Source organism: Oryctolagus cuniculus, chromosome 1 (genome assembly GCF_964237555.1).
Source record: "Oryctolagus cuniculus chromosome 1, mOryCun1.1, whole genome shotgun sequence".
NCBI lineage: Eukaryota > Metazoa > Chordata > Mammalia > Lagomorpha > Leporidae > Oryctolagus > Oryctolagus cuniculus.
The window spans coordinates 110,610,215-110,623,633 of NC_091432.1; the positions used below are offsets into that span (position 1 = coordinate 110,610,215).

The window sequence follows — 13,419 nt, forward strand, 5'->3', positions numbered from 1 at the left end:
ATACACAGGGGCATGAAAAGAGAAAGCACAATTCCTCTTCCCTGACCTGTGCAGTAACAGTGTACACAGTACATAAAAAAATCTCTTGCATATCAATAAAATGGATTTGTACACCTGTCCATGTTTTTGTGCTTCTAGGTGATCCTCGTCTTTGTACTAAGCATCGGGTCTCTTATAATCTATTTCATCGATTCCACCGAGTGAGTACAAACCCAAATCTCCCCTCCCTACCCTCTCAGTCACTTGCTGAACTAACTTCAAATTTTCTCCTCTGGGGTAATGCTTAATACATGCACACACACACACACATAAACTAAAAAAGAATGGTAAGGGTTCAGCTCCTCCATTAAACACTCAATTCCACTTTGCAATGAAAGCACATGTTTCTCCTGTGTGCTGCCATCTTCCATATCTAAGGGTTGGGGGAGTGGGGCAGTGGGTGCAGATCTGCTCTAGGGCCTCTGGTGGCTCCAAGCCCCCAAAAGTCATCTCTGCACCTGAACTCATTATGAAGCCATTAACATCTTTGGGTTCCTCGGGTATCGAATCAGAAGTTCCATAGTGGCTCCATCTCGTAGGTTCCCAATGATGTGGGATGATTTTTTGAGAAAGCAAATGCTAGCTCACACCTGAGATAAAGAACCAGATCATTGTCTGCTCCGATTGAAGACACTCCCTCCTTAAAGTGCCAGGTTAAGGCAGGTTTTCATTTCGTTTTGTTTTGTTTTGACAATCCTCAATCTAATTAAACTGTACTGTCTGTCCTTTGATAATTATATTGGACTCAGAGTCAAAGTGAAAAAGTGCAGAAGCTAAACCTTCCAGACAGCACAAATCATCTTGTAAACCAAGGAGAGCCACATAATCTCTCTGGCTCCAATTCCTGCTGATAAAATTGAAACAGAACCAATAAATCTTACAAAAGTAATGGTTGGTAATTTTCCTATTATTTTTAGTTCCATAGACTGTTGAATCATTTTGTTCATCTATAATTCTACTCCCAAGGGAAAAGTAATTTCCTTGAGATCTGAACGTGTGTGGATTGACCCTTCATGGAAAATGAATAGAAAATCCCTGCTCTATCCCCTCTGCTTGCTGTTACATGGACATAGCTTTCCCAATATGCATCTTTACAAGTGCCCTTGTCTCTTTTCCAGCCCTGTTGGAAGATGTTCTTCATACCAAGACAAAACCATCCCTGTTGATTTGATTTTCAATGCTTTCTTCAGTTTCTATTTCGGGTTGAGAGTAAGTACCTGTTGGAAGTGGGGATGAACACCCAACACAGTACAACTGGAGATCTGTGTGTTCCTTACTTACAAGGTCTCACTAAGTTTTCCGGTTATAAAGATGAAAGATCCATGCCCTAAATTGTTAAATAGACGATAAGATCTAAAAATTCCATCCATTCCGAAGTTGGAATTATAAACAAGGTAAAAAAATTACAATACAAATGAAAATGATTTCTTTGTTAAATGCCATCACCCTATCATAATGTCTTTCTTATTGGTTGCCATCTACTACTGAGACACCTTTATTAATAATTACCAGCTGGCAGAACCAAATAACAAGTTCCTCAAGATGAGATGTCATTTTCTCCATTAATGGCATATGCACTGTATAATTGTATAAAATGCTTTTGTATTTTTCTTCATTTTTGTAACATTCACTTATTAAATAGTTCTTTAATTCCACAGGCACTTATTAAGCACTGGTGCTAGACCTACATTTCAATGTGTTTACCGGTTCCATGTTTGTGGGAGACTGTACTCACATAGTGTACATCCACACCCACCTACCCCACACATGAGGCTAAAAAACTTTGTGGAAAAATGAAACTGAAATGCAAAAAAATTTGAAATCCATCCACAGGGTTTTCTTTTATTTGTTTGTTTTGTAAATATTTATTTAGCTGGCGCTGCGGCTCACTAGGCTAATCCTCCGCTTTGCAGTGCCGGCACACCGGGTTCTAGTCCCAGTCAGGGCGCCAGATTCTGTCCCGGTTGCCCCTCTTCCAGGCCAGCTCACTGCTGTGGCCAGGGAGTGCGGTGGAGGATGGCCCAAGTGCTTGGGCCCTGCACCCCATGGGAGACCAGGATAAGTACCTGGCTCCTGGCTTCGGATCAGCACGGTGCGCCGGCTGCAGCGCACTGGCGGCGGCCGTTGGAGGGTGAACCAATGGCAAAAGGAAGACCTTTCTCTCAGTCTCCCTCTCTCTCTCACTGTCCACTCTGCCTGTCAAAAAAATATTTATTTATTTATTTGAAAGTCAGAGTTACACAGAGAAAAGAGAGGCAGAGAGAGAGAGAGAGAGGTCTTCCATCCAATGGTTCACTCCCCAGGTGGCCCAGATGATCTGAAGCCAGGAGCCAGGAGCTTTTTCTGGGTCTCCCACCCAGGTGCAGGGGCCCAGGGACTGGGGCCATCCTCCACTGCTTTCCCAGGCCACAGCAGAGAGCGGGATTGGAAGAGGAGTAGCTGAGACTAGAACTGACGCCCACATGGGATGCTGACGCTTCAGGCCAGGGTGTTAACCTGCTGCACCACAGCACTGGCCCCAGTAGTGTTTTCAAAATAAACATTTTCCATAAGCTTTTTGAAGGACCTCTCTGTATGCATGTATATTAAAACATGTTTATATATACATGTATATATAGATTTATCTTTTTAATATAAGTGTATTATGACACAAGCGTATCTCAATAAGTTCACGTGAAATAGGATTACAACATAAGTTTGTTTTGGTGCACAAAATCTTGAAGTCCATGTATTTGAGTGTCTTCAAGAGTTAATAAAACTTATTATGGAAAAGCTATGCATGAATTTTCAAATTTTTTGTACTAATAGACTTACCTTTGAGTTCCATTTTTCCATGAATCTTTTGAAGCACCATGGAATATGTGCCTATGACTGTCCTTTACTGCTTACCCAGAACACACTCATCATCACAACCTGCTTCTAGCAGCAGATTCTCCCTTCTGGAAATGCGTGCTTAACCTAAGTAGGACAGCTCATAAACACAGGCCAGGCCAGCCAAGCTTCCCGAAAACTACACCTTTTCCATTGGAGAACGTCCTAAATTATGTGTCTTTGTTGCTCACAAATAAGGGGATTTGTGTATATAATTATTGTACATAATTGGCCAGCAGGAAGGTCTAGGGGAAACTGAGAGATTCAACATCTAGTAAGTAATATGACTATGTATTCATTTGTTGAGTGCCTAGTAAAAGTACAATCTTTTGTACTGCATATGCATATGCCTTGGTAGATCTATGTAAATATGTGTGCATTTATATAAAAGTAAAATAGACTGAGATAAAAACTTCAATGGATGAATGCAATGTGGCTGAATCATGCTATCTCTTGTGTTCACTTGAGAAAGCTTTGTGGCTAATGGAAGCTTGAATGTTCCATTTCCATTTCATAGTTTTTTGCAGCTGATGACAAGATCAAGTTCTGGCTGGAGATGAATTCCATTGTAGACATTTTTACCATCCCACCAACTTTTATTTCTTATTATTTGAAGATCAATTGGCTAGGTGAGTGTGCTGTGGGTGTCTGTGGTAATATCTATTTTAAAATCTCAACTTTCCTTTATTAGTGTCTGTCCTTCATTTTGCTTTAATACTTGACTGTCATATGAAAAAAATCGCTCACCCTGTTTGTGTAGTTTTGTAATATATTTGCAGAAACCATGTTTTCACTCTCAAGACCCAGCCCTATTCCTGGTATACAGTAGGTGCCCAACAGTTGTTGATGGGATATCTGTACACATAATTTGAGAGGCAAATCTCCCACAAGCCATTCCCTTAGAGGCATTTTTATGCTGGGATCCCATAAGGGCTGAGAGAGATGAGAAGCCACCCTTGATCTTTCAAAACTCATCATCATGGCATGTCCAGTTGAACATGCTGCGACATGTTTGAGAATCATGCAATCAGCTGTTTTGTCTTCAAGGCTGATGCATTGCCAGCGCATGGATACTGTGCAGCCTTGATCAGTTTTTTTGTGATTTGAGGTTATCATTAATTATCTAAAAATAAACACCAGTTCTATACCTTGCCTTATTACCAAATCATCTAAAGTAAAACATCTCACAAAGATGAAGAAACATGCCATGGGGAGTGCATGATCATGAGCTCAAGTGATGATTTATGGAGAATATGTTAAGTTAAATAGAGCAAGATGAATAGTGCTTATTTTATGTGAGGGGTGCATCTACATGCTTTGTGTTTAATCTGCTACTCCATGAGGTAGGTACTGGTAAAATTCTTTTACATAAGAGGAGCTGTGAAGTTTAGGAGATCATCTTAGTTGGCAAGAACCCTGGTCAGGATTGGAACTATGGCTCAGGCTCTTGAACCTGTGACATTATATTTGAACATGAAGGGAAAAGTGGAACGTGAGCAGCCCTAGTCGGGCTACGATTCAGGCAATGCCATAGAGTGACTGTCTTTTTGCAGCTTTCTCCTTTCTGTTGCCTTGTAGGTTTAAGGTTCCTACGAGCATTGCGGCTACTAGAACTTCCTCAAATCTTGCAAATTCTACAAGTCATCAAGACCAGGTAAACATTAACCATGCCAGACATACTTCTTACTGACTAGTTTGGATTACAAAATGAAAATGTGAACTCAATCTTCAACTCAACACAATTTACAACAGAATTTCAATCAAGTAGTGATATCTCTTTACTCTCAAGCTATGACTCATTTACTTTCTCCCATTACATTGCGTTGCATGCACACTGGATGAAAACTTTGCAATTCTCTTAGTTTGTTTATTCTTTTCTGAAAAATTTTTATTTATTTTATTTTGAAAGGTAGAGTAACAGAGAGAGAGGGAAAGACATAGAGAGAGAGATCTTCCATCCACTCGTCCCTCCTCAGATGGGTACAGGAATCAGAAACTCCATCCAAGTCCCCCACATGGGTAGCAGGAACTCAAGCACTTGGGCCATCATCCGCTGCCTTCCCAAGCACATTAACAACAATCTGGATTGGAAGCAGAGTAGTTGGACTTAAAGCAGCACTCCAATACAGATGCAGACATCCCAAAGAGCGGCTTAACCCACTGCAGCACAATGCCCACCTGTAGTCTTTGCTTTTGAAAGCTACAATATGTAAGCCCATTTAGGTCTTTATTCTGTGTCCCTGCACCACATACACGTGTGCACACATGCACACACACACACAGTGAAATCATTTCAGATTTGTTTTTCACAGTTGTTTTTTGAATCATGCCCACCATGGTTAGGTAAACCTTTCTTAGGTTTAGGAATATAAGGCAGTTTCTCTGAGTGTGAGCATTGTCCATTAGCCTCAGTGAGTTATTGCTAACAGAAATAGGGCCACCTACATATCTGCCCAAAACAACAAAAATCCAAACTAGCTTTTAACTACAATACTTCTAAAGTTTTAAGTTGAGTCAGCCGTCCCTTAGAATTCCCATGCTTCTTCATTCTTCCTAGAAATACCACACAGTGTTGTTCAGGCGCATTTCACTGCTAGGTGATTGAACATTACAGACAGTTTGGAATGGGCAAGGCTGTTCTTGTGTGACAGGTTGTGCTGCCTGAAAGCCACAGGGATTCCAACTAAACTCTATGCACTACTTAGAAGGGGAGCCTCTGTGCATGCCTCTCTTCCCCACGACCTTTGAATGAATGCCACGGTGTGAGTGACTCCACTGCTCTGTGATCAACCCTAAATTCCATTTTGCCAGCCCACTCCCAGGACTCCCGACATAAGGCATTTTGAGCTATTACTTTAGACAATGTAGCAATCTATTAAGTTTACCTTTCACTGATCCATGCACAGTATATTTTTAAAGGCTAGGCTAACAGATGTCACGGCAAAATCCAAATCTTGAAAGAAGTGTTATGTGGCCTGGGGTGTTTGTATTCTGTGCTTCTCAGACTCTAACGTGCACAGAGATCAAACAGAGGGTCTCATGACTTTGCGGATGCATAGACTGGGCCAGGACCTGGACTGTGTGCTTCTTCATTCGCTCCCAGGTAATGCCATCATGGCTTCTGGTCCACGAACCTCATCTCAAGTAGCAACATCCCAGGATGAGCTGCTTGTGCTGCTGTGGAACTTGACCTGTCACAGGAGACCCACCAGTTCTTTGTCTCTTTTTCTCTAGTAATTCAGTAAAGTTTTCCAAAGTGATGGCTATAGTTCTCAGCAGCTGGTTCACGGCGGCAGGATTCATTCACCTGGTAAGCATCTAGTCACAGTGCCTAATGCCCTTTCTTTGAACAGTGGAGGGGAACCTGGTGAGTCCCTGTCTCCATCCTTGTAACCCATAATCTTCCAAAGTGTGTGTCTCCCATCAACAAAGTGTCTGAAACTAGCCACGACCCCTCTCAGTACTCAGGCAGGAGACATTGTCCTGAATAAGTACCACAGTAGCCACGGCAGATGCCTGGATTTTTCAGCCCTGGCTCTGGAGTCGCTGGCAGCCCAGTGACCGTCAGTGCCCACTGTGGAGCCCTGTGGCTATCACCTAAGACTACAGGAGAGAGTGGGGGGGCTCGTCCTAGCTGCAAACATAGCAGGTGCTCCTGGGTTAGATACTGTCCTTCAAGCTCCTGGAAGCAGACTGTTGACTTCTCAGAGGTATTCACTATTAGCCATGGGAGTTGGGCCTACAACACACAAGCTCTGTCCTCTCGGGGAGTCGGGATTACAGGAACCCATATTCTCAACCTCACACTTAAGAAAGAAAGAATCACTTTTGAAAATGGTGCTTTACTTTTAAAAAGTGATCGGGTAGCTGAGCCAACAACATGATTGCTAATCTCCATTCCAGTTTTCAACAACAAAGTGAAGCACCTATTTCCCCCAGACATCTTCAGCACCTGATCATCTTTTGTGCTAAATAGAAATAGAAAACAACTAGGAAACATGTAAGCTATGAGGAAGAAAAGTCAAAAGGTGGAAAGATGAAAAATTAATTGCATATAAGTATGTATTATATATAAAATATTACATGCACTAGGGTACTTCAAAAAGTTCACAGAAAATGGAATTAAAACATAAGTTTACTTTCGTATCCAATAAATTTTGAAACCCATGCATATGGGGGGTCTTCAGAAAGTCTTTGTACCAAAATGATCTCTTAATTGCATCTTCTATGAGCTTTTTGGAGAAACCTCTTATTTAACATAATAATATGATATAAAATAATAAATATCATAAAATACGCATTGTGATATTATATTAATATTTTACAGCAAATGTATCTATATGCTTATACACCATAAATAAAAGTGCCTAAGTTACTCTTTATTTTAAATACAAAAAGATAATTGATGAATTTAGGTTCCTTAAAATGTGAAGACTGAAAGAGAAAATCAGAAGAAAATATTTTTGTTGTTTTTCTTTGAAAAGATTTTTTAAAAATTCATTTGAAAGGCAGAATGACTGAGAGAGAAGCACAAACAGACACAGAAAGAGATCTTCCATCCAATGGTTCACCCCCAAATGACTGCGAAGTCTGGGCCTGTGCTAAGTCAAAGCCAAAAGCCCGGAACTCCACCTGAGTCTCCCACATGGGTGGCAGGGGCCCAAATACTTGGACCGTCTTCCATCCCAGGCATATTAGCAGGGAGCTCAATCAGAAGCAGAGCAACCAGGACTTGAACTGGCAATCCAATGTCCACATTGCAAGCAGTAGCATTGCAAGCAGTAGTCCAATTTGCTGTGCTACAGTGTCAGCCCCCAGAGGATTTTTACCTTAATCATTAAGTAGATTTTGCAGCGGAGGAGGAAGTGACCTGGGAAACTTGTTGATTTTCCTTAGACACTAGCACTCAGAAGCACAAGCTCAATGAAATGAAGTGTTCCTCTACCTGCTGCCTTCCTTAATGAAACTCCTGAAACAGCTTGAGAATGAGAATGCGTAGTAATTGCTCAGTCTGAGAGCCCGTGGAGTCTGCTGACTGCAGGTGTGATGATGTGCACAAGACACACGGAGAGCCGTCCCTACCAAGTATTCCAAATGCTGCACTCCAGCCACACAGCCCTCAGACCACAGCCATAATCCCAACTAAGGAATCCACAGCTTCATAGTCACTGTCCACAGTCTGTGAACCCTTTGCAGCCTGAGAATCATTTATGTCCTTGGGGTGGAATGGAGTGAAATCAGCCCAATGTTTTGACTATTCCTGAAAACCTTCCCTTAGATATCATTCAGTGATCATTCCTGAGTCTTCTTTCTCTGGACAGGTGGAAAATTCCGGTGACCCATGGCTCAAAGGTAGAAATTCACAGAATATATCATACTTTGAATCCATTTACCTGGTCATGGCGACAACCTCAACAGCTGGCTTTGGCGATGTGGTGGCCAAGACTTTCTTAGGACAGACCTTCATCATGTTCTTCATTCTGGGGAGTTTGGTGAATAATATTTTTAACATTTTTTGAATATAGCTGCATAAACCAAAAAACATTTTTGCTAATGGTGAGAAATAAAGCCATACAGGTCAATATTGCATTATTCAGAGCAGGTGTCATATGAAAATGCAAAAGTGCCTAGGTCCCATAATTTCAGAATTGCATTCCCTGAAGCCTGTAATGTCAGTGCATGGTTGCAAGAGTTAAATGATGGTGGACAAAGAGAGCTGATTTTCCCTTACTGGCTTCTGCATAGATTTGTGCAACCCTGCCTACCTTCATCTTTGACCAAGCACAATACAGTCTTTCTTCATTTAAGATTTGATCTGAAGGAAGTTCTGTCCCTCCCAGCCCAAATGAGTAAGCCCTCAGCACACCAGCATTTAATTTCAAATGAGTGAACAACTTGGCTTGGTTCAGGAGTGTAGCAAAGGCAAAGGAAGCATTCTTTCCTTTTAGTGACCTTCAATTCAATTCCCTAACTTAACAAAATTCTTCACTCCACCTCTCTGATAATCCCTATTGATGTCAATCATTACCTCATTTGTCAATATTTATTTGTGCATTTATTTATCATCTACTTGCAATGTAGAGAGGGAGTGTGTGTGTGTCAGAGAGAAACAGATACACAGAGAGAGAGAGAGAAAGAAAGAGAAAGAGAAAATGAAATATTTTCTATCTACAGATTCACTCCCCAAATGCCCAGAATAGCCAGGGCTGGGCCAGGCTTAAGCTAAGAGCCAGAAATTCCATCTGGAACTCCCATGTAGGTAGCAGGGCCCCAAGCACTGGAGCCATCATCTATCTGCTCCACTACATTAACAGGAAACTATATCAGAAATACAGTATTCTGGACTCTAATCATCACTCCAATATAAGATGTGGAGGTTCCAAGTGTTGGCTTAATCTGTGGAGCCACAATACCCATGTGTTTAACTATTCCCAAGGGCTCAAAATAGAATGAAGTCAGAGTGAGGAGGGAATCTAGATATGATGATGGGCAGAACCAGTGGGAAAGTTGCCTTATGGCTTGGCTTTCATTGTTGAATACAGAGGAGAATTTTCTTATATTTTAACCAAATCTCTCTTAGCATGTAGTTCATCGTAATGACCCTTGTAGACAAAAGAACATTGTATGTACCTTCTTTCTCCTTAATAGTCTTGGACTTTTCAGGGAATCTGTCCAAATAATGAAACCAAAGGTTTTATTTTCTGATCGTTTTAGATACTATCTGCCAACTATGTCCCTGAAATGGTGGAACTTCTTGCTAACACGAGGAACTACACCAGGTCCTATGGCGTGGTCAAAGGGAAGAAGTATGTAGCCTTTCAGTTATAATTTCCGCAGTTTGAGATATTCTGTTAAGTCCTGTACCCCACGGTAGACATGTGTTGCCTGGTCTAGTGATGGAACCAAAGCTGACAACGTGAGTGTATTTCAAAAAGTTTGTGGAAAGTGGATAGTAAGTTACATTTATTTGGTGCAAAAATATTTTGAAATCCATTCATACAAAGGATCTTCAAAAAGCTCTTGTAAAATGCATGTTATGAAAAATTATGCATGGATTTTAAAATTTTTGCATCAAATAAACATCTTTTCATTCCACAATCTGCAAAGTTTAAAATTCACTCATATTGGCAAGGTCCTCCCTCAACAAAGAGGACAGTGCAAGAATAAATGCCAAGTGAATGTATTTGCTACTACATACAAACTACTAGGCAAATGCTCAGAAGAGCAGTAAATGAACCACCATGACAGAAAAGTTGTAATTTACTGCCAATAAATGTTAATTATGCATCCCTCATCACTACTCTGGTATCATTACTTATTTTCTTACTCATTTTATCATATGGTTAACTAATGGCTGACTTTACACAATGGATCAAATTAAAGCCAACTTTCACATTTTATTTATTTTTTAAAAATATTTATTTATTTATTTATTTGAAAGTCAGAGAGAGAGAGAGAGGAAGAGACAGACAGAGAAAGAGGGAAATCATCCATCTGTTGGTACACTCTCATAATGACTACAATGGCCAGGGCTGGACCAAGTAATAGCCAGGAGCCAGGAGCTTCTTCCAGGTCTCCTATGTGGGTGCAGGGCCCAAGCACGTGGGCCATCTTCTACTGCTTTCCCAGGCCATAGCAGAGAGCTGGATTGGAAGTGAGCAACTGGGAATCAAACCAGTGCCCATAAGGGATGCCAGAGCCACAGGCAACAGGTTTACTTATTATGCCACAATGCCACCCCTCAAGTTTAATATTTTAAATAATTCAATTCAATTATCTTAGCCAAAATCCCACCCCACCCCCCAACTGTCGAGGGCTCGCTGTGTGCTGAGTTTCCTGAAGGGAGGAGCAGTTTCCACCCTCCCTCCTGCAGCACTTCCAGGGGCATTGACATTGTTCAAGCATTCTTTCCCAGGAGGGAAATGAAACTGGAGGTGCCTGTATCTCGTGTTTATGTGGATTCTCATCACTTCAGCTGCCATAACTCTTTTTCACATTTAAGAAGAGAATGGATTGGAGGTCTTAAATTCAATGTGTGTATATTTTTATTCAGTTCCTGTCTGCTGTAGGCAAGAGATACAAAAAAGATAACTCTCTTGGGGGAAGGAGGCTATCTCTTAATGCAGTTAAGTGAAAACCACTCTTGGCCAAGGAGTACAAAGATGAAAGAATAAAACATAATGAAATTAATGAGACCATAAATAATGAGAAGCAGTGAAACAAACTAGATAAGCCAAAATCAAATCCCATTTGCGTCAGGAAAGGCATAGGAGACTCATGCTGAATCAACCACTAAAGTAGGGGAAATTTATGGTTAATGTAGGTTAAAATTATGGTTTCTGTTTTCTTACACGGCTAATGGGAAGAAGAAGCGTAGCTTTTTTAAATATATTAAAGTAAAAAAAAATCAGCAGCTCTTTTTCATCACAAACACCATGTGCATAGGTTTCTGCACCTGTCCTACTTATCTCTCCATTGCACTCACTTTTCTACAACTACTAGATACTTTTAGGCATAAAATTATAAACCAAAACAACCTTAGAATGTGGTGCTACCTCAGCCACAATATTTAGTTATGGAGAAAGTTAATGAGCCATTTGAGCATCAGCTCTCTACCAAGAGGAGGAAAAACTCAGTTAATTAGGAATGAAGTGAAAGGTCATTACACAGAAACATCTTCAAAAAGTTTGTGGAACATATGGATGATGAAAACACTATGCATGGATTTCAAATTTTTTTGCTCCCAGATAAACTTACGTTTCTCATTCCAATTTCCATGAACTTTTTGAACCACTCTCATAAGCTAGAACTAACTGAGAAAAAAATTTAGCAGTAATGATAGTTACTCTTGTGCTCCTGGAACGCTGTGTGAAACTCAGAAGTCTGGGGCATGCTCAACTTCAAATGGTCTAGAAGACTACAGAAGTCCAACACTCCTTTTGCACATTGGCAATGCAGTCCCTAATGTTTTTGTCTTTAGAATCTGGGTGATTCAAATGCCAGATTTATTCCAAACTAACTCTAAGTGAATTGTCCATGAGTAAACCTTGACGGGAAGATGCTACAGCTCCTCACGGGTGCCCTCCCCTGTCCTTGCTGCCCAGGTACATCGTGGTCTGTGGAAACATCACTGTGGACAGTGTGACGGCTTTCCTGAGGAACTTCCTCCACCATAAGTCGGGGGAAATCAACACGGATATTGTCTTCCTGGGAGAGTAAGTGTGTCCATGCAGCTTGTGAGTTCTGTGTCGGCGCCGAAAATGCGTGTGGATGTGTTTTAGCGGAGTAAAATGATCTTGGTCTTACTCAAAGAAAATTCAGAAAGGAATAACAAAAAGAAGAAAAAGAAAAGCAATCTCATGACTAGAGTAATATGTTGGAATATATCCTGCCCGATGTGTTTCTGCATGTATGCTAATATTAAGGGACTGCTAGTTGGCATTTAGTTACCCTACACTTAATATCATCATCATACACAATGATAATTTGGGACACAAGTCTGATGCACTTTCTAATTTTTTAACCTCTTAATTCTCAGAAGGTGAAGTTCAGATCCACACAGAGAAGATCGTTCTTGAAGGTGTTTTCCTTCTCAGCAGTTTACCCTGCCACTAGCAGTCCAGGCTACATTGCTGGTCAAACACTGGGGAATACAAATTTAAGGCAAAAAGAATTTTTACTGCTATTTAAATATAAAAAGTTGTTTCTTATTGCTTTATTTTACAGTTATGATCTTGGTTCCTAGTGAGATGGAACAATTTTATACTTTTTGACAGTTCTCTTCCTTTCATGAAATTTCTCTTTATTTTTTTATCCTCTTTCTTTCCTGTGCTTGAATATTTCGATATTAAGCCGTTTCCTCCATAGGTTGTATGTATTTTGCCTTCTAATTTTGTTTATGCTTTTGTCTTAATGCAGAAGCAGTTGATTCGCACATGCACCAATCCACCCACTCTTTCCTTTTGGTTCCTTGCTTTTTTGCCATTCTTAGGCCTCTCTGTTCTAAAATGAAGTGCCTATTTCTCTAGCATTTCTGAAAGGTTATATTGTAATCTTTAATACTTAAGCTCACTGATACTTGATTTTGTAGGATGTGTTTAGAGTTAATCCCTTTGTTTTTCTCAAATGATTAATCAGTTATCCAAACAATTCACTGAATTTTTTACAAGGGGTCCTCACAATCTTCACAATTTCATGGAAAATGCATATTCCAAAAAAAATTATACATGAATTCAAAACTTTTTACAACAAACTAAGCTTATGTTTTTAATTCCATTTTCCACAACTTTTTGAAGAACCCTCATAAGTCAGCTGGATTTACAATATTTTGATCTTATGGGATTGTATGTGGGATCACATATGACGTGCCCAATACATTGTCACATGGATTCTCATAAATGTGAGCTCCAACAGCATTGTCAACCACTTTATGGTGCTGCTAATGTTTCCGTACTATGGCACTGCCTATCTTTTCAGGAAATTCTGCATTTTTTCTGAGAAATGGAACTA

General features: G+C 40.4%; 1 protein-coding gene across 6 annotated transcripts in view; it reads left to right on the forward strand.

Moving 5' to 3' along the window:
- LOC103345403 (potassium channel subfamily U member 1) overlaps positions 1–13,419 on the forward strand; it is a 212,222-nt gene that overhangs the window by 77,789 nt on the left and 121,014 nt on the right. For all 6 annotated transcript variants that reach the window (XR_011390870.1, XR_011390871.1, XM_070079216.1 and 3 more), the window contains 8 exons: positions 139–200; positions 1,158–1,248; positions 3,428–3,539; positions 4,489–4,564; positions 6,145–6,220; positions 8,232–8,402; positions 9,625–9,716; positions 12,015–12,125. Coding sequence is in view for 4 of the 6 variants with exons in the window: in XM_070079216.1 (XP_069935317.1) it covers positions 139–200; positions 1,158–1,248; positions 3,428–3,539; positions 4,489–4,564; positions 6,145–6,220; positions 8,232–8,402; positions 9,625–9,716; positions 12,015–12,125 (791 nt within the window). In the remaining 2 variants the exon portion in view is untranslated. The remainder of the gene's footprint in view (positions 1–138; positions 201–1,157; positions 1,249–3,427; positions 3,540–4,488; positions 4,565–6,144; positions 6,221–8,231; positions 8,403–9,624; positions 9,717–12,014; positions 12,126–13,419) is intronic.